At 38.7% G+C, this 26,449-nt stretch overlaps 1 protein-coding gene across 1 annotated transcript; it reads right to left on the reverse strand.

The window, feature by feature from the left end:
* Positions 1–18,991: 18,991 nt before the first annotated feature.
* Tfpi2 (tissue factor pathway inhibitor 2) lies at positions 18,992–24,311 on the reverse strand. The gene is made up of 5 exons (XM_052172420.1): positions 24,096–24,311; positions 23,695–23,877; positions 21,962–22,144; positions 20,186–20,356; positions 18,992–19,827 (listed from the first exon to the last, which is right to left on the reverse strand). Exons 1-5 carry the CDS (start codon positions 24,181–24,183, stop codon positions 19,760–19,762), a joined length of 693 nt encoding a protein of 230 aa, XP_052028380.1. The 5' UTR covers positions 24,184–24,311; the 3' UTR covers positions 18,992–19,759.
* Between the last annotated feature and the right edge of the window lie 2,138 nt (positions 24,312–26,449).

Raw genomic sequence — 26,449 nt, forward strand, 5'->3', positions numbered from 1 at the left:
CTACTGTCAGCAACCTTTCTGGAGTGAATGGATGTTCATTCTTATTGTCCCCAGGAAAAATCATCTTACAGACACGAAGACTGTGATAGGAAAATCTGGAAACTGGAGGAACACTGGCAATGAAGCCTAGGCATGAAAATAGAAACTTCATGATTTCATTAAACGTGGCTAGAGTTTAAAGGCAATGCTTGTAACTAAAAGTACTAGAGGAATGTCTATTCAGAGTGATTCCTGAAGGTCTCTAAACAGGAAGAGAGGTTTTACCAAAGAGTCATGAAGCTTGAAACCATTGACTTGATCAAAAGGAAATAATGCTATACCACTCCTGGGCATATACCCAGAGGATTCCCCAGCATGTAACAAGGACACATGCTCCACTATGTTCATAGCAGCCCTATTTATAATAGCCAGAAGCAGGAAAGAACCCAGATGTCCCTTAACGGAGGAATGGATACAGAAAATGTGTTATATTTACACTATGGAATACTACTCAGCTATTAAAAACAATGAATTCATGAAATTCTTAGCCAAGTGGGCGGAACTGGAGAATGTCATCCTAAGATAAGTGACACAATCACAAAAGAACACACATGGTATGCACTCACTGATAAGTGGATATTAGCCCAGAAGCTTGGAATACCCAAGAAACAATTCACACATCAAATGGTGCCCAAGAAGAAGGAAGGAGAGGCCCCTGGTCCTGGAAAGGCTCAGTGCAGCAGTGTAGGGGAATACCAGGACAGGGAATTGGGAAGGGGTGGATTGGGGAACAGGGGGAGGGAAGAGGGCTTATGGGAGTTTCGGGGAGGGGGATCCAGGAAATGGGATAACGTTTGAAATGTAAATAAAGAATATATCGAATAAAGAAAAGGAAATAATGGAGAACATAACAATGTTAAGAATAAATATTGAATGTCCTCTGGACTTTTCTTTTACCTTCCTTAACTCCTCAAAGATCCCCAAATTAAATACTAAATAGATGCCACGCAATACAATTATTATAAGATACCAGCAGATATCATTGTTGCTGTCAGAGATAAACTTTTATTTAAACTTTGGTTTCATTTAAAACCTGATCTATATGTCTAGTGATACAGGTGCTGTTGTTGAAGAGAGTCTTGCATTCTAGATCTCTCCCCACTGTATCCCTTTCGAAGCCCCTGTAGCTCTGACTCACTGGACAAAATTCATATGGACTCCTAAGTTATCTCCTGCAATTTCAAAGGCCCAGTTTTAAAAGGAAAAACCTTATGTTTATTTGTTTAAGGCAATATCAGCCACTCAGTAGAAAATATGGCTTAGTATAGAGAAAAATTTCCTAAAACACAAGTCTGTAGGAGGAAAAAATAATGGGAAAATATTGTACAGAGTGGAAAATTTTAGAAAAAAATTTTGTGTTATTTAAAACTTGTATTGACAAAAAGTGCCAACAGCTTGGCAGATTCTGAAATTCAACCCTACAAAGGAGATGACTGACATCTCTTTACATTTAAGATATTTTGCAATTATATATATTTGAGTCTTGAAGGAAGGGGAATTCTGACTAAATTTTCACCTCAGGCACTTGTTTCTAAGAAATAATGGATTTGAAGAATTTAAATCCCCCAAAGCCAATGAAATATAATATCTGATGGATAAAATATGTTAACTGAACAACCAGTCAGTTTCTCTCCCCAAATCTACATATAGAAACAAAATAACAAAGGGGTGTGTATGAAAAAGTTACACTGTAATGCTTTGAAAGGTCACAAATTATGAAGACTGAAGTACAAAATGTTATCCTCTTAGCCTCCTCCGGCTTCTTCCTCTAGTAGCATCTCAGAGCGGGAGATGGGAGCACAGGCATTACTAAGGACTAACCACCGCCAGCAAAAGCAGCTGTCTTTCAACAAAACTGGGTCTTTCGCTCTGCTCTCTCTTTCTCTTATTCCCCTCTCCCCCCTCTTGGGCTCTCCTCCCCTCCCCCTCTCTCCACGTGGTCATGGCCGGCCTCTACTTCTCTATGCTCTCCCTCTCTCTCTCTCTCTCTCTCTCTGCCTTTCTCTGGCTCCACTTCCCCATTAGCTCCCATCCTTTGCCCTGAACAAACTCCATTCTATACAAAAAACAAAAAACAAAATCTGGGTCTTTCATTATACATAAAGAATAATAGAAGATCCATTGACCCGAGAACTGATCATACAGTCCAGTGTATTATGCCCCATAATCAAGAATAAAAATTTGTTAGACAGAAACAGATTTGTAGATGATAAATTTGGCCTGTCCATTTTTGCCCATTATTTTTTTAGTGTTTTTACTTATTTACTTTTTAATTCATTCTGTTTGTGCATGTGGAAGTAGGAAGAAGACTTGAGAGACTTAGCTCTTTGCTGCTACCGTGTCGGTTGCAGGATCAAGCCGGGATCCTCGTGTTCAACAGCCGGTGTCTGGGCCCTCGTTTTATCTCTGTTTTCATGAAAACATACTCCAAGTTAGAACCGACTAGAGTTGCAAGGATGAAAATCAATTTCAAAGACATGTAAAGGCAGCAATAACAACATATCTGAAATGTATAGAAACTGCTCCAGGTCAGCAGTGGGATGTTGTTCCTTATTGCTTCTCCTGATTCTTTCCATGCTGTAGTGCTACATGCAGTAAAATGGAGAAAGGTAAAAGCCCTATGCTGCTGTAATCTCAGTCCTGGGGAAGTGGAGACAGAAAGGTCCCTGTGATTTACTCTCAGTCATTCAAGCAAAAAGTTAAGTTTAGTGAGAGAATCTGCCTCTAAAATAAGGTGGAGAGCTATAGAAGAAGCCATGTAATGTCAACCTATGCATATTCATGTAATGTGTGTAAACATATGCACACACAAACACAAACAGACATATGAATGCTCATAGAAAAAATAAAAGTAAATACCTTTAACATTTATTTTATGAATATTTATAAAACCGATAAATCAATACCAAGATCGATTTTATATTAAAAAAAAAACCAGAATAAACACAAATGTCCTTGCCATGTGCAAGATTGAAAATCATAAGGTAAGAAGTTTAATCCTTTATAGTATGAGTTTTCAAGATATACCATTTGCCAAAAACTTATCAAGAAATTTAACCATAAATCATCAAGAAATTATTTAGAATATTTTCTTTCCCACCGATGAGCACACAGAGGTTTCTTAATCTGTAGATAGAAAGGAAAAGTATAAAATATAGGAAACCTGATTAATGAGATTTAATGTGACGCTAACTCACCACCAGACCCTATGTGGGAATGAGCAGTAAGCCAAAGATTAGGAACTAATCCTGTACCTTTTGTGTGTGCAATGAACTTACATCCAGAAGACACAAAAATTCCTTTAATTCAACAATAGAAAGAAAATAATACAGACGGTAGTCTTCAGTAAATAGTTCAGAAAGGAAAATATAGAAATGATCTAAGCACACGGACAACTTCTCAGTACATTGATTATCAAAGGAATGTAAGCTGGAAGCCCTGTGAGATATTACTCCCACGATGGCTTTAAAAACAAAGGCAAATGACATAAATGGCAGCCCAAAACAAACCAAAGCAAACAACAGCAAAAACAACAACAGAGGAATTAACATATATTTAAGGGAAAGAAGTATACTTTCGATTTCAGAATAGTATAGCAGAGTGTCAATGCCTCTATTGGAAGATATGTAGATATAAGTATGGAAATGAAGGAACATTTTTTGATGATAGCAGTAGCTGTTCTTATTTTAATAATCATATGAGTTGCAGGGCTGAAATGCATGATGTTCATTTTATTGTATGCATATTTTACTGCAAAATCACCCAAACACTTACTGTGAGTGCCGCAAAAGAGCAAAGCGAAAGGTTTAAGATGAGGTAATAAAGAATGAATACCGTCAAGTACATTATGCATAGGTATGAAATTATCAAAATAAAATATTACATTGTAATATTTTAAATTGTAATAATTTAAATATATGCTAATAAAAATCCTAAAACCAAAGAAAGAAATGAGCAGATTCTTGAGCAGATCTTACCCTGGGAGACAGGAAGTCTGCATCTATTGGATGAATTAAAGCAGTCACTATATGCACTTGTACATTTGGTAGAATATGTAATACATATGCACCATCCATTGGGATTACTTTATATCAATCTGGACTTCAGTGACAATGAAACTTACAAGAAACATAATTAACTCCACACAATTCTATGTAGGTTCCTATCAAAACAATAATTTTGTAGACATGAATAGTTTGAAAAACTATTTCATGAAATATTTGTAAAAAAAAAAAAAGTCTTGATAACATCTTTACATACCTGGTTGTTTCAGGCCTTCTTCAACATGAAAACAATCTAGAACCTTCTAGAAGTAGCACCAAGTTGCAGTCATCCTTAATGACAGGTCAACATTTCAGTACCCACTCAACCTGTCTCTGTGGGCAGTTCCCATGTGAAATATTGGAAGAGTGGTTACATTTCTCTGTTGGATGCTAAGCCTCTGTGTTTTCCAGATATGTGGATGTGATAAGCCTTCCTCCTGAACTAGATCTTCAATGAGCAAGAGACATAGACATGTTCCCAGTGGTCTAGTGATGCTTCATGGGTCTGTTCTTCCCTGGTCTATCTTCTCTTCCATTCGTTAGCAGTGACTTGGTCTCGTCCACAACTGAGTGTGTGTGGACCATGGACCACTCATAGGAAGCTTTGGATGAAGAGGAAAAGCTTGAGGAGGGTCAACCTGAAGCAAATGAAGCATGTCCTTGAGTTCTCTGTGGTTCGAGACATTCCCTCAGCATAGATGCTGTGTTCTCCCACTCACTACCCTGCCCAGGGTGACTTTCTATTAGATATTCATCTGCTGCACGTTCAAATGTACTAGTCTGCCTAAGCACTTATGTAAGGGCCACTGTAGTCACTGGATATTTGGTTTCATTTGTGATGTTTACTCTACTCAAGTAGTGCTTCAAGCATTAAAATCTTCTCCTTCTTTGTATGGAAGCATATGTTATCCCTGACCCCCGCTATTGGTTATTTTCAAAACCAACTCAGGAGTTGGCTGAGGAAATTAATTCATGCATATTCCCACTTACATGCATTTATTTGTCCATCTGTCAAGTCCTAAGCCAGTGCATCTTCAACAGTATCCTGGTGCATTTGTCTCCCACATTTAACAGGAAGACATCCACTCATTCCCCTGAATGTATTGACACCCACCATTCCAGAGCACTAGAGAATGGTGCCTCCTGCTCTTACAATACTCTCCTTTATAATGTCCCTTGTCAATCCTCCTCTCACCTGTTCTTCTTGGTAGAGTTAATCCATCTATCACCCTCCCGAGTCCTGCCAATTTGAGGCTGCAGATATGTTTTGCAAATGAGAGAAGTTAACCACCTTGCAGCATCTGAGCCCACTGAGCCCAAAGGCTGCGCTTTGAGCAAATGGTGCATGATTATGCTATCTCGTTATTAGTACTGCACATTTCACTAATCTAAAATATGTGTGCTCCACTTGAGTGGCTATGACTCACTCGGTGCTGAGCAACACAAACCTCTCTAATTAGTCTAGAGCTACAGAAGGAAAAAAAAAGGTGTCATTTTTCTTAAGATGTTAGGAAAAATGTGGACATTATTCTTCAGAAACAAAGCTGTTTTCCTCCTAATAAATGCAACTTTGCAATTTGTATGGAAATTCGCAGTATCTATCTGTAATCACCCACTATTCATAGTCAAGAAGAAACTTTAATATGAAAAAAATAGCAAAAGAAAAAATCCTGTTTACATGCTATCTTGTATGTCTTGACTCCTATTCTGGAAGCCCAGTGGAATTTCAAGTGATGTCTCTTAACGATGCCTAAAGGGTATGGACTTAACATTTCCTGTATCTGTCTTTCCTGGCAGAAAGAATGTATGTCAGGGCTGGTTTGTAGTTTCAGAGCCATTGAGAGCTATCCGTACACTCAGCAATGCTCCAGTACTTAGCAGTCATCAGGTAAGAACACAAGCATGGCATGTTGGTTATTAAAAAAAAAAAAAAAAAAAAAGACCACACTGACTGGTTAGTTAAAAAAATCAATAGCTGTGTGAATGAACAAGCAACCACTTGCTCTAACATAATTACCTCCTGTTATTTTATTCCCAAGCAAAAACAATCAGAGCACTTGTACAGCCAGGCAATTGCTACACACATACGAGTGTGATTTTGAGTCTTCAAACAAACCAGGAGTCAAGTCTGAAATACCGAAATGATAACACAAACATATGAGGACCCTTAAAGTGTGATATTTTAAATGATCATTTCATTCAAAATATAGTTGCCAATGACCATAAGTTTGCTAAGCATTTAAAACATACAGAGAAAAGTAGAAACATCGATAATGTTTTCATAGCTGGGGAAATGACTCGGTGGGTGAAAGATGGTTGTGCGGCCATGAGGGTCTGTCTTTGAGTTCTCAGAGCAGCTGTAAAGCTGGCTGTGCTTGCATGAGTTAGTATTCCCAACGCTTCCATGCAAATATGAGAGGCAGAGACAGATGAATCCCCCAAAAAAATCACAGATCAGTTATCCTGGCATAAACTGGAGCAAAGTAACAAGAGAACCTGTTTCAAATATAGTGGGATCCTGGAACTAAGGCCTGATGTTTTTGTCTTATATTCATGTGCTTACATTTCTCATTCATGCACATGCATGCCCACGTGCACACACACACACACACACACACACACAGAGAGAGAGAGAGAGAGAGAGAGAGAGTTTGGGATAACCTGAACACTGATTGCATCAGGAAGCATGTCAAAGGTAGTCTGTGAGCAATCAAGAGTACAGAAACCACAGCATAGACCCCTTTCCTGTTGCTCCCCTTCACTAAGTACAAATAGACTCTCTTGGAGTGACATTAGAGGCAACTAAGGATATCTCTGAACGATGATATGAGAGAGGTCAAGGTAAAGTTGTAGCTCATGAGTAGATGTTTAACATAACAACCTCAGATCCAGACTGCTCAGTCAAAAAGGCCAAGTCAGACATCTTGGACAAATCATCTCCAAAGCTGCTAGGAAAGTTCTAATAAAATGATAACAATAGAAATAAATATATTGCTAAGTGGATTGGGTAGAAGAACAGAAGCTGCGGAGTACAGATCTATAAACTGGGGACAGACTCTAGCCATGTTGTTTTATTCAACAATAAGCAGAACCTGGAAATTTTCCACTCATAACAAAAGACTCAAATTTTGCATTACTGGGCGCTCAGAAGGAAACAAGGGAAGCAGTATTATGAAGAATTTGTGATGAAGCCGATGTTTGAGAGGTCCCTGAAAAAAAAAAAATCTCCCAAACTGGATTGGTACCAAGAAGTTAACATCACTCTAATCAACAGAAAAGAAAAGACCATTAAAACAGCCAGAGAAACCAGATGATTTGCCCCAAAGGCATCAGTTTATGTGACAAAGTTTCTTATCTAAAACCATAGAGACCAGGTGAAAGGGGGCATATTTTAAGTGCTAAGGAATATACTTTTCAATTTTGTATTTTCTATTCAGAGAAATTTTCCTTTAGCTAAGATGAAACAAAAAAAGCCCCTATTTTTTTTTAACACACCTTCCTCTGTAGATTGGCTAAAGCCAGTACTTCAGATAGAAGAATATACAAGAAGGAATTCAGGAGTATCAGGAATGAGGGGGGTGCAAGGGAAAAGGAGTATTGCGTGTAACAGATGGTAGTATTTATTACTGCTCCTGTAAAGTATGCTTGAGCAGTGAAACAAAAATTATAATTTATATCTATCAAAGCATTTATATCTGAAAGTAGAGAAAACAAAGCTGTACTAAATAGGAAAAGTGCTTCCCATACTTCACTTAAAGTTGCAAAATGTTGGTATTACTTAGCTATTAACAAGTCGCACATTTATATTGTAACACACAGGGCAAATGCTGTGAGAACTATGCAGAGATGCACTCCCAAATACCTTAGACAAGTAAAGAGGGCAACAAGATGATAACAGAGAAATAGAGGAAGAAAAATCAAGAAGTTGTGAGTTTAACCAGAAAATAGAAGGCATGATTGTGGTTATAGGTATCTTACAGGTAAGTGGTCTAAACAGACTAACCAAAGGACAAATATTGGTCAAGGAGAAAAAGTCCTTGCTAGAGAAAAATATCTTGCTAGTAGGAAATTCAGTGCAAACCCAATGAGAAGGTCAGCTGAAAATACGAACAGAAAAGATATGTCAAATATTGATTTTCTTAAAGAGGAATGAATAGCTGTATTGATGTGTGATAAGTAGACTTCAGAACAAAGAGAGAACACAGTAACAGGAAGAGGAATCTATCAGAGAGATGCAATCTGGTCAAAAGTGTGCACAGCAGGTTCCTGACGTTCATGGCAAATAACACAGTGCCCCGAGGAAAGGAGAGGAAAAAGTCCAACTCAATTTTGGAAGGTGTTCACACAGCACCATAACACAACCCATGAAACAAATATCTATTTATTCACAGCAATAGTTAAACTACACAGTTCTTTAGGAACTGTGGGTAAAATAAATCTAATTACTTGTTCATGTTGAGGATTCCTTCAAAGAGTAACAAAAGTATTCACAAGTACATAAAAAAGAAAATAAAGAAAACCTTAACAACACTGAATTTTAATACTACTAAAACCACTTATCAGGGCCAGAAAGGACTTTACATGTTTAAAAAAAAATTAAGGAATTTATTAAGATGCAAAAAGGCACAGTGGGATCACATTTAATTAAATGTCTGTTTATTTTAATGTTTAACAAAGTAAATGAGGGTCTGGAGAGATGGCTCAGTGGTTGAGAGCACTGACTGCTCATCCGAAGGTCCTGAGTTCAAATCCCAGCAACCACATGGTCACATGGTGGCTTACAACCATCTGTAGAGAGATCTGATGCTCTCTTCTGGTGTGTCTAGGGACAGCTACAGTGTAATTACATATAATAAGTAAATGACATCTTAATATTAAATGTTAGTTTTAAAGGTATGCCATTTTAAATTTGATATAAAATCGAGGAATGGCAGCTAAGATAGAATACTTCAATCAAGAGCCTTAAAAGAAGGGATGGGCATCTGTGTCAGAACTCCATAAAAGTCTATGTGTAAATTATTAAAAAACAAAAAATTCAAATAAGAAATTATATATAATCCCAGATCATAATAAAAGATGGAATATTTCAGCATATTTTTGTCTGTCATCACAATAATGGCAACATTAAATAGGATGTTTGGATGGGGAAAAAATTCAGGTTATTGGAAAATTCCTTCAAAAATTAAAAAATAAAAACCAACCTGTCTTACTTTGTTTCCTATTGCTGTGATGGAGGCCATGACCAAAAGCTACTTGCAGAGTAAATGACTTATTTTCTCTTACAGGTTGCGATCTATAGTGAAGGGCAGTCAAAGCAGAACAACCAAGGCAGGAACCTAGGCACAGATGCCGAAGCAGAGGACATGGAAGAATTCTCATTGCTGACTGGTTCCTCAAGCTCACATTCAGCTATCTTGCTTAGACTGCCCAGGACCTTCTTTGCTGGGGTTTTGTGGACAACTGTGGGCTGGGTCCTCCAACATCAATGACTGTACTCACCTTGTAGCTCAAACTGAAATCATTGTGTTGACCCTGCAGGCCAATCTGATAGAGGTGTTTTCTCAGTGCTGGTACCCTTGTCCCAAGGGAACCCTAGTTCAACTAACACCGGCAGAAAACTAATCAGTCCAACTATTGCTTTTTTTTTTAATTCGATATATTCTTTATCTGGCTCCCCACACCCTGAAAGTCCCATAAGCCCTCTTTCCTCCCCCTGTTCTCCCATGTACCCCTTCCCACTTCCCTGTTCTGGTTTCCCCTACACTGCTGCACTGAGTTTTTCCAGAACCAGGGGCCACTCCTCTGTTCTTCTTGGACATCATTTAATATGTAGATTATGTCTTGGGTATTCAACGTTTCTGGGCTAATATCAGTGAGTGCATACCATAATTGATTTTCTGAGGCTGGGTTACCTCACTTAGTATGATGTTCTCCAGCTCCATCCATTTGTCTAAGAATTTCATGAATTCATTGTTTCTAATGGCTGAATAGTATGTCATTGTGTAAACATACCACATTTTTGTATCTATTCCTCCATTGAGAGACACCTGGGTTCTTTCCAGCTTCTGACTACTATAAATAGGGCTGCTATGAACATAGTGGAGCATGTGTCCTTATTGCATGCTGAGGAATCCTCTGGGTATATGCCCAGGAGTGGTATAGCAGGGTCCTCCGGAAGTGTTATGCCCAGATTTCTGAGAAACCACCAGACTGATTTCCAAAATGGTTGTACCATCTTGCAATCCCACCAGCAGTGGAGAAGTGTTCCTCTTTCTCCACATCCTCTCCACAACACCTGCTGTCTCCTGATTTTTTGACCTTAGCCATTCTGACTGGTGTGAGGTGAAATCTCATTGTCCAACTATTATATTAAAAGTTCTAATGTTTGTGCAAGTTTTACATTTTCAGAATTTGTATACACATTCATTTTGAGTAATCTGATCCTTTTATTCCAAAGGGTAAAAATAAGAGAATAAAATATGATCGTTTTGCCCACAGATTTCCAAATAAGCCCATAATCTGTATGTTATTTGGGGTAAATTTCCTACTAAATTAAAAAAAGAATTTTATATTGCATTAATCTGATAAACAATACTTACCTCAAACCTATGTTCAAGAGACCTCCTGGACTATGAGAAAGAGAAATAATGTTCATAAAAGCTAGAGTACACATGGAGGGACCCACGGTTCCAACTCCATATGTAGCAGAGGATGGCCTTGTTGGAATCAATGGGAGGAGAGCCCCTTGGTCCTGTGAAGGCTCGATGCCCCAGTGTAGGGGAATGCCAGGGCAGGGAGGAGGGAGTGGGTGCATGGGGGAGCACTCTCATAGAAGCAGGGGGGTGGATAGAAGGGGTTTGTGGGGGGGGGAAACCAGAAAAAGGGATAATATTTGGAATGTGAAAAAAGAAAATATCCAATATTAAATAAATAAAAAAATAAATAAATAAATAAATAAATAAATAAATAAATAAATAATTATTCTTCACTAAGTGTGTGGTATTTTGTCTGGATCGTCTTGGCAGGCAATAGAACAAGAAAGGAGAAAAATGAGAAGTTTCATATTAATAACATGGAGACATATCACTATTTGCAATTTTTTAGAAGTAGCTGCAGCATTATTATGACTGATGGAAAGGCTTAATGCTTGTCTGACACAAAGTGAGTACACCAGAAGTGTTCCCTTTTTGACAATTCATGTTTGAGCACAGGGGAGTAAGGACTGTATCACGAAACAATAACATTTTTTAAAAGTTTTCAACCCAAAACATTTGAGTAGTCATGTCCTACACAGAAGCATGTTTGTGTCATTTATTCCTTTCCTTTTAAACAGAGATGGGATCATTCAGAACTTTAAAAAATGCTTTAAGGTTGAAAACTCTGGAAACGGTGCATGGATTTGGAGGCCATGCCTAGGATATAGGATAGAAGCTCAACATAAGGAAAGAGTTCGGCCAGCATTGTACTCCTATGGGGCATTTCAATAAAATGTGGGTCACAGAAATCTACTCACACTGGCAAAAAAACAAGCATAATAGTCTGAGATTAAAATACATCTTATTTCTTTTAGAAAGAGCTCCCAGAATCCTCTCTGAATAAGCTGGTCATGGGTGAGTTAAAAAGACATAGCTGTGTCTGAATTACATATGAATCTTGCCTCCTGTACTACAAATTCTATGTTCCATGTAGACCTATGCACCATTGAAAGACAGTTTGTGCCAGTGACTGAACAAAACAGCCCCATTCTGCATAGGGGCAGGAAAGTGATTAAGGAGACATAATTTTGCTTATATATTCATCTAAAATGTAGACACTTTGAAGCAGAGGTTTTTTTCAGCATGTAAGGGTTAAACTTCGGTTATAACAGTATTCTTGTTCCTCTAATATGCTCAAGTAACAAAGGGCTGAGAATATATTCTTGAAATTAACAATTAGGAATGAGCCACTTCTCTGTGTAAAAATTGTAAGTAAGGTTACCTAGAAGATTAACTTTAAAAAGCGTGATAGACTATGAATTTGTTGGGACAATTACAGTGCTATGATTTGGAGGAAATATTCCCAAGAGATGGAAAGAACAGAGGGCGCCCCTCTCCAGTAGCAAACAAGAAAAAAGCCTTCTAAGCAAATGACATAAGATTAATATAAGATTAACATCCATTTCAGACTCAAAGGGGAGCAGCTGGGCTCTGCTGCAGACCTCTTTTCCAGGGTCATATCGATTTGTGCCTTTGCTAAAGAATCTATTAACATCAAATACTGGGGAAGCTAAGGTTACAAACGCATGTATGGGTTAAGGAGCTTAAGCTCTAAAGGCTGTGTGGATATACCTTTTCTAGTCTGTATGCATTCAGAGGTGTGAATATAAAGTCAGATTAACCTAAAAAATGATAAAAAGAAAATTGATCCACACATGGTCTTTAAAATAAAGATTATTTTAATTTTAACAAATTGTATGAGACACCCATTTTCTCTAGGGTGATATTCAGTACATATATAAATAATCTCTTCATGTCCCTGCCATATTACAAGATTCATAATGAGATCTAATGAAGTCACTTGTAACCTAATCTTGGGTGAAAACGGAGTAGAGAAAAACCATAAACCTCAATTTACATTTAACTGAAGAACAGAAGTAAAGAGTGAAAAAGGAGCTGTTGAAGCACACATAACTGTCCTCTTTTCAAGATAATGACAGTTTCACTATGAAGTCTTCAGTCTGGTGGATGAGAAAGACAGCTATTGGAGGGCTTCAGGATGGGAGAGGTTTAGTTATTTCATGTCAGGTGTAGAGTCCTGGGGAGGGGTTGCTGAGGACAGTGAGGGGAAGAAGGGTGATATCCAGGTTCAGTGAGAGAATCTGTCTCAAACAATACACACACATTAAGGAAGGCACCCTCTGTCTGCTGGATTCCATACGTAGACATGTGCTTATGCGCACACACACACACACACACACACACACACACACACAGAGAGAGAGAGAGAGAGAGAGAGAGAGAGAGAGAGAGAGAGAGAGAGAGAGAGAGAAAATTTTGAGGAGAAACACAGAGGTTGGGTGATCTCAACTTGAAGATTGAGTCCTTGGAGATGGACACAGCAATGATTTCTTGGATACCACCCCTGAAACTCAATCAGTAAAAGAAGAAAATGAATGAGTCGGACAATCAGGACTGGATCAAACGGAAACATTTATGCACAGCAAAGGAAACAATGGGCAAATGAAATGCCATCCCATGAGTTGGGAGAAAATCAATGTGTATTACATGTCTGCTAAGGGTCAGTATCCAAACCTCATGGAAGAACATATAACTCAAGAGCAAAACTAAAGTGGGCAAGAACCCTGAATAAATATTTTTCCAATCAGCTATGAAACAGTCAACAGCAAAGTGAAAAGATATTCTGATTGCTCTTTAAGGAGGACAAGACCATGAAAACCACAGTGAGCAATCACCATGTTCCCACCTTCTACCTGTTACCTAAACGTCCAGAAAAGGTAAATTCAATTCATGGAAAGGGCAAGGAAAAGGGAACCCTAACACACCCTGGGAATATGTGTGAGTGAAATCATTGTGGAGAACAGGATGGAGGGAGTTTCTTCTTCAAAGAAACTGAAAATAAAACTACAAGTATCCTTCTTGATATGCTCTCACACAGACACATCTGCACAGTCCTGTGCACTGCAGCATTGTACACAGCAGCCAATCCATGGAAATTATACAAATGTTCACTAACTGATGAGTGATGAAATTGTGAATGTCTGTCTGTCTATCTATCTATCTATCTATCTATCTATCTACCTACCTACCTATCTATTATCTAGTTATTTATAATCTATTATATATCATCTATCTATTATCTATAATTTATTTATCTACCTAATATGATACTCAGCTCTGGATATGGAGACACTGCTATTGGCAACACTATGGAATGTCTTAGAGGATGTAAGTCAGGGAAATGCAGAAAGAAAATTACTATATGGACACATATATTGGCAAATGGCAACATAAGTATAATCCAGACTGTGATAGGTAGGGATAAAGGAAAGGAAATGGAAAGACATTAAACAGAAAGTGCTAACTTACAGTTAAGTGGGATAAAAAAAAAGCCAGGATAGATCTAATATATGTCAAAAGGATTACAGTTAGCATTGTGTGTTGAAAATAGGCTAAGACAACTGATTTTGGATTTTTTTTTTTTAACCAGAAAAGGAAGTTAACAATGGAAGGTGATAGCTATGGTAAGTTGATAATCTATGGTAATCATTTAAGGATATCTATATAAAAACATTAGGCTACACATCTTAAATTTATATAGAAACAAGTTTGACCTTTGTAATGATTTTGGAAGCAGCAATTAAAACAGCAATTAAAAAGCCATTTTACCAAAGGGGAGTGATGTATTTTTCCTATGGCCACAGTATTTCTCATATTTGAACAACTGTAGTTGGAAACAAACCAATGTAATTTATCAGTGCACCTGAACAAAGTCAAGTAGCTCTTCACTCAGTGATTTCTACCTCAAGAAATTGAATGTATATCTTAATCACTTGGTGAGAGTCTGTATTGCTTTGTTTATATCTTTGTTTTTTATTTTCTACATACTATACCAGGAATATGATAATACATTTGAAAACTTTAAAAATCTATTAATTTTCTATTCCTTAATAGAACTGTTAGGAAAATAATTCAAAGCAGTATTAGTGTAACTAGAAATTTGTCATTATTGAAATTCTTGGGACCATCGATCAAACCTCCTTGAAGAGGTCTAGGGTTTATTTGGCAATTCAGAGAAGAGCCAGTTTATGACATGTCTATGTGAAAAGAGGATAACTCTTGAAAGAAAATGTGTAGTAGAACATAAGAGTATTTCTCAAAGCTTTTTCAAGGATCCTTCCTAACCTTTCAGAGCCCTTGACCACCATGTGCATCTTTATTGGCACCATCGTATAACAGACTGAGCTGTCAGGATTCATGTCCATCTGTAAATGCCATTGCAACCCCCCTAGATCAAAACCCCTGGATATGCAACACATAATCATAATCATACATAAAATCTGAGAACTGCACCCTATAAAGCCTAGGCTCTATGGCATGCTTTCAAATTTCAGATAATTCAGTGCTGCTGAATTATGGTTGGAGGTGAAGACAGAATTGAGAAGAATATGTTTAGGATACAAGACTCTTTATTCAAAAGCAACACAGTAATGACCTGGACACTGGTATAAAGACTCACGAGGGAAACTAGACTGAGGAGATGGCCCATGGGTCACGTGTTGGCTGGGCAAACATAAAGACTTGAATTCAGCACCCACGTTAAAGCTGTGTGAAGTAGCATGCGTGGGTAAAAACAGAATATGTGTGTGTATGCATGTGTGTGTGTGTGTGTGTGTGTGTCTACAGAGACAAGTTGATATCTGGAGCTCATTGGTCAGTCAGCTTATCCCAATTTATGCACTTCAGGAAAAGATCCTCTCTCAAAAAAGTAAGGTGGAGAGTGGCCAAAAAAAGATGTGTTGTCAACCTCTGTCCTGCAATACGCTTGCATGCACACATGTAAATAGTCACATAAAGTTATATGAACAGCACATGCATGCACACACCCACACAATGATTTAATATAATAGAAAAACATTTTAGACTTTCAACAAATGAATGGCCTGACCAGACATTTTACCTGTTGAAAGGGCCATGGCATTAGTGTGGATAATTGGATTTGGAGCAGGCCTCAGCAGGATGGGAACAAATGTTTTGAAATCGTAAAGAAGAATGGTCATAACAAACTTAAATATATATATAATTGGTAGTTATGAGTGACTATGAGACTGAAGGATATGGGAATTATTCTAAATGATTCTGACTCTCATGTCTGCTTCTCTCCACATACTCTAGCATAACCTAGTACATAGTTACTGTGTAATTTGGTACTTTTGTATGATTTCTCATTTTTATTTTCAAAAGACACATTTTCAAAGAAGCAGAAGCTTGTAAAGATCAAGTCTTGTCACCATAATGGAGTTCATCTGGTTGAAAGAGGATTAGCAGACATCATTTGGGTAAATTTGCTTAGTATCTGCTTTTCAGGATCATTCTATAGATTTAACCCTGATGCACCATCTCAGGGATTTTTACAGCCCAAGAACAGACATGAAAAGATAGCCGTTACTGGATTAGATCACCAGCTAATGGTCTACAAGGCTTGGAGGCAAGATGGACACCTAGGGTTAGCACAGCACAGGGAATTTGAAGCTGTGTTTCAGTTTCCATGGTTGATACAATGCTTGTGATAAGGGAGATAGGAGTCCTATTAAAGAATACTTTAAATAAACACCTGTTTATGTGTGCCTGGGTACATGTACATGTGTGTATGTTTTGTGTTTGTGTGTCTGGGAGTGTGTGCATGCATGTGTGTTTTGTGTTACAGAAGGAGACAATCATTTGAATCCATCTGTCTGATGAAAACACTAACAGAATTTTTCTCAGGCTGACAGTCAGTGGTAAGAAGGAATTTCCCTTTTCTGGAAGATGTTCCATGACTAATTTAACTATATCTTTCTTGTTTTCCAATTTAAAATTACTGAACTCTTAATGCTTAATTGGGAAACAGTAGTTGTACTTGACATGTGTTTAATGAAATGGTAGGGGCCTGAGCTTTCACAATGGCTGTGGTGGAAGTTCTACTTCTGACCAATGCTGAACCGATGTCTGTACATAGGCTGAATTGGGTCCACGATCTCCTAAGGAGTTTGACTGTAGGGTAGTGTCTTAGTTAGGATTTTCATTGCTGTGAAGAGACACCATGACCAAGGACAACATATAATTGGGGCTGACTTACAGATCAGAGGTTCAGTCCATTATCATCAAGGTTGGAACATGGCAGTGTCTAGGTAGGCATGGTGCAGGCAGAGCTGAGAATTCTACATCTTCATCTGAAGGCATACAGGAGAAGACTGGCTTCCTCAAGCAGCCAGAAGCCAGTTCTCAAAGCCCACTTCTATAATCACACACTTCCTCCACAAGGCCACACCTACTCCAACAGGGCCACACCTCCAAATAGTACCACTTCCTGTGCCAAGCATATTCAAACCACCCCAGGTAGCAATGACAGCAAATATATTTAATTTTCCTGTGGAGAATCTAGGAGCTTCCAGAATTCCTAAAGGCTCTGAATTACTTAGTCTGTAATCCCAGAGCACAAACAACTCTGTTTATCTTCATTGCCTATAGCCACCGAGGAGTTCCAAACCCAGGCTGTTTATTTAAATTAAACTTTTTAATAGCATGTTACTTTCTCTTGTTGCTAAGGCACAGATTGCATTTCCTAGCCCTGAAAAAAATGTGACCAACAGATGAAACCATTTCATAAAACACCGGATTTGGTTGAAGACTTTCCTTGGCTTCTGAGGACTTAGATGCTCATCATATTTCCTTCCAATATGGAAATTTGTTTGCAAGGTCTAGGATCTTGGCTAAAGGCCTCGTTGTGTGTGTGTGTGTGTGTGTGTGTGTGTCATTGTGTGTGCACATGAGTGATTGTGTGTGTGTTTATATGTGTGAGTGCATATTTGTATGTGACTGTGTGATTGTGTGTGCACATGAGTGATTGTGTGTGTGTGTGTGTGTGTGTGTGTGCCTGTGTGTGTATGATAGATGTACAGGTCCTATACATTTATATATGTCTATGTACCTAGATCCTTATTTACTTTGATGTTCATATTGTCAGTGTGGGCTACTTAATGTCACTCTCCTGTCTATCTACCCTAACTCAGCAGCCTTTGGCTGCTTCTTGAATTTTAGAACAGTGTTGCCCAGGTTCCTCTGAATAGTTCTTGGGTCAGATTTAGGTTTGGGGACTTGGAAGGGAACTGACTCTTGTTAATAACATATATGAATAGGAGAACATGAGTGAAGATCAATGGTACTTAGTGCAAGGCAGTTGTCATAGCTTTAAGAAGTTTCAGTGGGAGAAGGGAAAGAACGTATATCCTGAGAAACACGTGGTCTGTTCTCATACTAATATTTCTAATCCAAGCTTAAGGTTTTGAAGATTTCTATTTTTATTCTCAAAAAATGTATGTTTCTATATATTATTTCTCTTGAAACTAAAATCCTTGACTCCAGAGATGTCTCCAATTTCATTTGATATATAGTGCCATGAAATATCCCATACATCGTAGGTTCAGAATAGGGACTGTGGCTGAGCAATAACCAATCACAATTAGAGTACTTTTTAATGCCGTTTCTGATTTCTTTAGAATTTTTAGACCCCTGGGTTGTTTATTTCTGGAGATTTTTGGCCACGTGCTGGTTCTGAAAGCCACTGAACTTAAGACTCATATTCTACTACTCAGCAGCTCCTTGGGTCCCCAGCACCATTTTTTTTTTTTTTTTTTTGGTGTTGTTCAAATAGTGCTTAATTTCTTTCCTTCAACTTATTTAAACGTATGCAAAATATAATAACGTTTCCAAAGTCAAAATTGTATGACTCATTTATCTAATCTTGTCCCATATCCATTAACTCCTTTTTGCCACCATCCTCTTCCAAGTTTCTCTCAATGTAATATGTCAATGTCCTCCATAATATCCACGAGTATGTGTGTTTATTCTTGCTGCCCTGGTCCCATTTGCTCACTGTCTTTCTGGGTCTGATTATATGCACACATCTCATTCCCACATATGGTTTGTTTCCAGTTTTCTGCCTCAGTCAATGTCCTCAAACACACCCCTGTTTTTAAAGAACCATGATAGGTTTTCAGATGAGTGTCTTCTCAGGCGAAGAGTGGATGTACTTGTAATTTTGTAAAACAGTTACTTTTAAATGTTAAATTTACTAAACTGATAGATTCAGTTCTTTTCTTCATTTTTCCTTTTACAGAGAAAGAAAAACACTATCTTATTGTAATAACCACTTTTAAAAAAGAATTTATTTGTGAAATTCAAGTTAAATCATACATGCATTTTGGTGCAGGATACATCTTACATAGTACGAAAGATCCAGAAATTTCTGTTCTCCAAAACATTTTGTCTGAGGGAATAATGTAATGCACATGGCCAAAGAAGATTTTATTTGTCAAATATGGAAAAGTAAACACAGAATTAAATATATAATGATTCTTTTCTAGGCAAAACATTTTCTTTTTCATAAATCTCCAACATTTTTGATTTATCCAATAATAATTATACCTTTGAAATAACTCTCCTTCTTCATAATATTGCAATCTGGCAAGAAATAAATGCAAGGATGCTTGGCAAGTTGTAAGTAATACCCAGTGGAATGATTGAATAAAGTGTTCATAAATCGGCTACTTGTTTCCTGGAGCCTAAAATTTAATTTAAACTTTTAAGTTTGTAATGCAATGCTTTTGCCGCTCTCGATGATGCTCATATAAGTTAAATTTGCACACTTAAATTGTCTTCTGTTATTTTAATAACCATTGTCTTCTTAAATTAGTACTAGCTATCGCAAGAGGTTGATCAAGTCATGTTCACATTCATATCTGAGACACTGCAAGGATTCAGTCTCTAAACATTTGAACAGTACATTGAAAATGATGATTTCACATTTGGAAAGCAGCTTGGTGTGAATAAAAACACACAGGTTAAAAAAAAAGTAACGCATCAGTAAAATCAGAGGAGCAGATTACCAATGATTTGTTTCCTTAAGTATGAGAAAAATGCTTACGAAAGAAGCTTCCGAAATCTGGGCCGGAAATCACCTATCTTCCTTCTCTTGGGCTTCTTCCAGCCTAAAGACAACAAAATAACAATTATCATATGGCTTCAGTCTGACAATCACTTTAAATCAACTTTTCTAGCATACTTTTGATCTTACCTCATTTCATCTAACTAGATTATAAAGCCCTGAGGCACTCAGCTGCTACTGTTCTACAGGTGAAACTGAAGCTGTGACTACTGTCTCCTACAGCCAGACAGTATATGCCTGCTGTCTGAGAAATCAAGGCAGCACACACCAAGCTGTTAGATTTGTAGGATTAACATAGAAGTGGCCATTTGGCACTCATAAAATGAATACAGAAAGTAGTATTTGCCTTTGGAATTATTCATTTTCTTTGCTTGATGACTGAAAAAGAAAAGCTTTATTACCTTTAATGCAAGCGCGGTCACAAGCATCCAGATAATAAAAGTTATTTTCATTCCCACCACAGCCAGTATAGGTGAAGGTCTCACATGTTTTGTTTCTTGAATTAAAATAATAGCGGGTCACATTGGCAGAACACAGACCTTCATCCTTTGGGCTGGAGCAAAATGATGGAACTTTATGAAAAAGAAAAAGAAATTAGAAATACTGTTAATACCAGACTAAGAGACAGTGACGCCCAATGGAGTCTAGCTGGAGAAAAATCTCACAGAGACCTCATTCTGAATACAAAATACTGAACCATTCGAAACAGGTCTGTCTCATGTCACAGGGAAAGGGAAGCTTACCTGCTCTATTTTGATTGTTCTATTTTTTATGAAATTAAGAATTTAAACTTTTACATGTGTGCGTGTGAGTATGTGCGTGTGTTCACATGTGTGGGTGTGCATATGTGTGCATGTATATGTACATGTGTGTAAGTATGTGTGTATGTGTCTGTGTATGCATGTGTGTCCTATGTTCTATGTTTATATCATTCCCCACTCTAGTCAGCCCCTCCTCAATTTTATAAGCTAAAGTAATGCCTTCTAAACCTGTGTATTTACACACTTTTCTATGTAAAAAGAAATTAAGCCTCCAGTTGGACATCCTAAAATGCACTTAAGTTTCAGAGGATAGTACGTGGCATATTTAACATTCTTGGGCTAGTGCCATCACCTACATACATTCAGTATTTGATTATGCATGCCCAACACAGTACAGCAACACAGCTTTCCCAAACTCTTTGCCAAAGGAGATGTCATGATTACATTTTTTTTTTAAATTTGTGTATCTCTGCTACATCTGGTGAACCCGGCTGAAGAGATGGGGAAAAGAGAGAAGGACAGAATATTTTTGTGATATAATTACCAAAAAATAGAGAAATTTAACCAAGGTCTTAACCCTACATGTTCCAATATTCCTGCTCCCTATTTACACACACACACACACACACACACACACACACACACACCACGAGAAAAAGTGTTATGTCCCTCACCATCCATTAGACCCCTTCCTCTACATTTTATGTATAAATTGAAGACATGGATAATACAATATGAATCTACACTAATCTAAACAGTACTTGGGACCAACAGTGCTTCACATTTCATGGTTTTCCAAATTCTGAAACATTTGTTTTTATATAATGAGGTATCTTGCAGATGGGGTGCTGGGATGCAATTCTAAATAAGAAGTTCATAGTGTTTCATATACATCTTCTATGCAGGGCTTGAAGATAATGTAACACAAAAATATTAGTACACCTGCTTTTTTTTTTACTGCTATCCATCAGCTGAGGTCAAGTGTGAAAACTTCCATTTGGGAAGCAAGGTTTGTGCTTACAAGTTTCTGATTTTGAGTTTTCACATTACAGAGTTTCTAATTAGAGATCCTCAATTGATGTTCTCTAGGAACAAGGGAAAAAGTAGCATTTTTTTTTTTTGCTAATAACTTTGTCACAGTCTGGCCTTGAGAATTTTGCGCATTATCAACCTTTAGCTTGTACCCATACATGGAAAAATAAGGACATGTTGCCTCCTATAGGGCAGACGTTACTAAAGTCAATACACACACATACGCACACACAAAGGCATGCAGTCATGCAGACGCACACTACATCACATAATAGTGTAATCACCAGCGTACAAACAATATTAATTTCAAATCAAATTATTGATCTTCATATAAAAAATTTAAATGAAAACTTGAAATAGAAGTACCACAATGAAAGTACTTACTACTTCTCCTTGGCTCACATAAGTCCTTACATGTAGCTTCCTCGGAGAACACGTTCATAGTATTGCTACACAGACCGGGCCCAAGGGGCTCACACGTCATGGTATTCAGGTTGAAGAAAAACTGTATATGGGGCTTATCACATGGATACGTTCTGAGTTCTAGTCGACAAACTCGAGGAACTTCTGGGGAGGGGGGAAGCAAATAAACACGTTATTCAAACTAATCTTCTTTGGTTATTATGAAGGACAGAAACAAGCTTAGTGAGGAGTTGGAACAAGAAGAATAAATCCTTATCCACTCTCGATAAGAAAGTACATGGGTGTAACCACTATGGTCGTCATCAGGGAAGGTCTTCCGAAAGTAGAATAGTTCTATCACACCACCCAGTTCTATCCAAGTCAAAGATGTAGCTAAAGAGCCCTCAGTGTACACATCACAGAAATATCTGCACAAGAGCTGAAGAATGGAGACACCCTAGTTGCCCAATAACAGATAGATTTTAAAATAAATATGGCTGAATGTACCATGGAATGCTTTTCAGATGAAGGTAAAGATGAAGTCGCAGTGTTTCTAGGGAAATGTGCGAAACCGGAGAATGTCATGAAAAACAAAACACGCAACACTCAGAAGGACAAACAGCTCTCACTGACTCTCTTAAGCACTCTAGCTTAAAGTGTATGTATGATGGAAGTAAAAAGGTGGATGAGTGAGGTGCGGGAGGACATAGATGTGGGGAGAGGGACAAAGAGTTCACAAAGCACATGCGTAATGAGAGCTGAAGGTGTGGCTACCTGGAAGCACGCAGCATGAGACGGGAAGGTGTGATTACCTGGCTATAAGGACCAGCAAAAAGGGACAAGGGATAAGCAAGGTGCAGAAGGAAGGTGAGAACTCACAGAGATATGCTTGTTCGAATGAGCCCAATAAAGCCCACCATTGGGTATGCTCACCCAAGAAACTAATAAGATGCTAATAAAAACCAAAGCGGCTTTCCTAGTAGTACTTCTGAAACATTACCATCATTTCTGAAACTGCTGGGGGCTAATAACCTTATTTCATACTGGAATAGTGAACTCCAAAATTCTCCCATTCATCTGAAGGTAAGCTTTTGATAGAGTGAGCAGGTTTGAAACCAGTGATACAGGTTTCAAATTCCACAGAAAGGCTGCTTGCTCTCTGTTTCTGTAGGAAAGGTTATTCCCACCAGTACACGTTTCTTCCTGGCTGAGTTTCTTGGTGGCCAAAGCCCCACACCATCTTTAATAGATGTAAATGTAAAATGGCAAAGTAAAAGAAAACAGACACTCGTGAAGGTTGGCTATCTATATGTCTACACTAATCCAAGTGTCTGGTTACAAAAGAAAAATCGGATAATGAGCTAAATAACACTTCAAAAAAATAACCAATAAAAAAGCATTCCCTATGGATGGGTAATAGACAGGAGGCAACAGTGGTCTCTAAGACAGTATTTCTGGAACTAATGACAGATGCAGAAGAGTACCCGTGCCCCATGCATTTATTGTGGCCTGAGGTGAACGCATGGCATCTTTCCCAAAGTTCACTCAGGCACTGAGCTGCAATGGTATCTGGTATTGAAATAAACTGTTAGTGGTTGTAGATTTGGAGTTCCTTTGGAGAAACTTCAAAGCAATCCTGTGGGAGGTAGGTACAAACTCTGACCCGCCCCTTCCGGCAGCTGCGGGCTGAGTTCTGTGCAACACGGAACACTTACTCTCGATATTTCCACAAGTGTGTTCACAGAGTTCCCGACTGTGGAAGTTGTTTGCATTGCCCAGGCAGCCTCCATACTTGAATCTGCGGCACTTCTGCTGGTCCCTGTCATAGTAGAATCTGGGGATAAAGGCCTGACAAGGTCCCACGTCCAAGGGCAAGAGGCAGATCTCTAGATTATTCCCTGTAAAATGGCCAGAAGGAATGAAACAAGGGAGACGGTCAGATTTGGTGCCTAGCAGGGACTGGAAGATCTGACCCCAGAGCTCTCCACAGAAGTTTCTGAACCAACTAGGGAGTGACTTCCCCCTTGGGCGGCGCCAGGGACCTAAAGACTGCCTAGCAAGGAAGCGGGTGTCTGGAAGGCAACAAAAAAGGGCAAGGGGGATCCTGGGCGGATACCTTGGGCAGACACTGAAGCGAGGCCAAGAGCAGAGCCCACCAGGAGTAGCGGCAGATTCCACAGTCGCAGGGAAGTAGCGGGGTCCATAGTGCCCGGTGGTGCTGTGGCTCCCTGGACGCGGGCAGGGAGGAGAGTGCTAGTTGCCTGCTCACAGAAGAGCGGCCTTTAAGCCACCCCTGGACCCCCAACAGGGGCGGAGCTCCAAACGTGGCTGATTCATGTGATGTGTGTCAGTGGCCCATCCCGCCCCCGCGCTCAATGTGTCCCAAGAGGAATTTCCCGGGAGTTGGGAAGTTGAGCCTGATTTCCAGTTTTGTCCCGCAGCCAAGGGATGATGCCTGTGGAATGCTTGTGTGTCAGTGATGGGAAGTGGGCTAGCCAGAGGGAAATGACCCCAGGGAGGATTACTCAAGGTGCCAATTGTCAATTTGCCCCTTCACCTCAAAGAAAGCTGAATCCCAGAGCACAAGTTTGACAGAGAGGGGAAAGACAGACCCATGGTTCTTATGAACCCTTGCTCATTACTACGCACTCTGAGATCAGAAATCTATTCCAGATGGATTCCACGCAGTAGAAGTTTTAAGGTAAAGCGGATGGAATCTCTCTGCAAAAAGTGGGCCCACTCCATCAGGGACCCTGTGCTTAGTCCAATGGTTGGCTGAGAGCACCCACTTCTGTATTTTGGCAGAATCTCTAGGGAGACAGCTGTATCAGGCTCCTGTCAGCAAGGGATTGTTGGCATCCACATTTGTTTCTCGGTTTGGTGACAGTATATGAGGTGGATCCCCAGGTGGGGTCTGGATATCCTTTTCATCAGTCTCTGCTCCACACTGTGTCTCTGTTTCTCCCTCATCCCATGGGTATTTTGTTCCCCCTTCTAAGAAGGACCAAAGTATCCATATTTTGGTCTTTCTTTTTCTAGAGCTTCGTATGGTCTCTGAATTATATCTTGGAGAAAGGACCCAAGGAGCTGAAGAAGCTTTCAGCCCCAAAGAAGGAGCAACAATATGAACCAACCAGTACCCCCAGAGCTCCCAGGGACTAAACTACCAACCAAAGAGTACACATGGGGGACCCATGGCTCCAGCTGCATATGAAGTAGAGGATGGCCTGCTTGGACATCAGTGGGAGGAGAGACCCTTGACCCTGAAAAGGTTCTATGCCCCAGTCTAGGAGAATACCAAGACACAAAAATGGGAGTGGGTGGGTTGGTGAGCAGGGGGAGGGGGGCAGAGGATAACATTCGAAATGTAAATAAAGAAAATATATAATAAAAAAAAGAAAGAGAAAAAAAGAAAAAAAAAGTCAGCACCCTAATCAAAACTGCAGCACAGTTTTTTTCTTACCTTTTTACTTTTTCTTTTCTTTTTTCTTTTGAGACAGTACCATAGATCCTAGGCTGGCTTTGGATTCATGACCTTGAAATTTTATCCTTCTGCCTCTACCTTCTCCTTGTTGCTGAAGAACTAGAAAGTTGTCATCATTCCAAAAGCTCCCTTTATGACACAAGCCTGTACTAAGGCAAGTTAGCTGATTTCTGTGCCCTTATAGAAGTCTTGGCCTTCCTAAATTTCATATGCATGATATTTTAAATGATGTACTCTTTAGGTTTATATTTTGCATTTTTTTTAAATTTAATTTTATTTATTTACTACTTACTTATTAATTAATTTATTTAATTATTTATTTATTTTCGCTTTTAGAAACTAGATCTAATGTAGGTCAGGCTGACTTCCAAATGGCTCTACAGCAATGGGTAAACATCAGCAAATGACTGTCCCGCATTTACTCTACCACTTCCTAAGTGCCAAAACTAGAAGCCCGTGTCATCCTGACTGCCTGATGGTTTGTGTTTTTCCTCAACTACTTTTTTGGTGATATGTCTGTGTTGTTTAGTCCGGTAGTTGAAATTTGAAATCCAGCATAGAAATGCCACAGTCTGCAGCTGGTACATATGAATGAAGGTGTGGAATGTGACTTTTACTATTCTTGCATAAAGAGGTATTAGAAGCTGCCACATGGTTATCTGGGATGGTTTTACATCCTGATTGCAATGATGACCTTTGCAAAGGAAACATAAAAGTCCAGGGAGATCTGCCTGGCAAATTTTGAAGCTTTGGCCAATCCCTTCCCACATATCCTAATCAGCACAGTTAATAAAGTCCACCATTCTTCTGATATAGATTAGATTATGGCCAGCCTTTTGTCTATATGACATCAAAATCAACATTGAAATTTTACACTAGATTTTGAGGGAAAATCGAGGGGAACTTTAAAGGACTCTCTTGATAAATGTTTCTTTCCTTCTTTCTTATTTCCTCGTTTATCAGACATTCTTTAATAAATAACTATC

This window comes from Apodemus sylvaticus, chromosome 2 (assembly GCF_947179515.1).
Source record: "Apodemus sylvaticus chromosome 2, mApoSyl1.1, whole genome shotgun sequence".
NCBI lineage: Eukaryota > Metazoa > Chordata > Mammalia > Rodentia > Muridae > Apodemus > Apodemus sylvaticus.

Bases quoted from the DNA above. Each gene is read 5' to 3' on its own strand.
- Tfpi2 (XM_052172420.1), bottom strand. From the start codon at position 24,183: ATGGACCCCGCTACTTCCCTGCGACTGTGGAATCTGCCGCTACTCCTG. The intron at 20,357-21,961 runs GTAAGTACTTTC...TTTTTCATAAAG, and splicing joins ATGTGAGCCAAGGAGAAGTA to TTCCATCATTTTGCTCCAGC. The intron at 19,828-20,185 runs GTAATAAAGCTT...TGTTGTCTTTAG, and splicing joins TGACCGCGCTTGCATTAAAG to GCTGGAAGAAGCCCAAGAGA.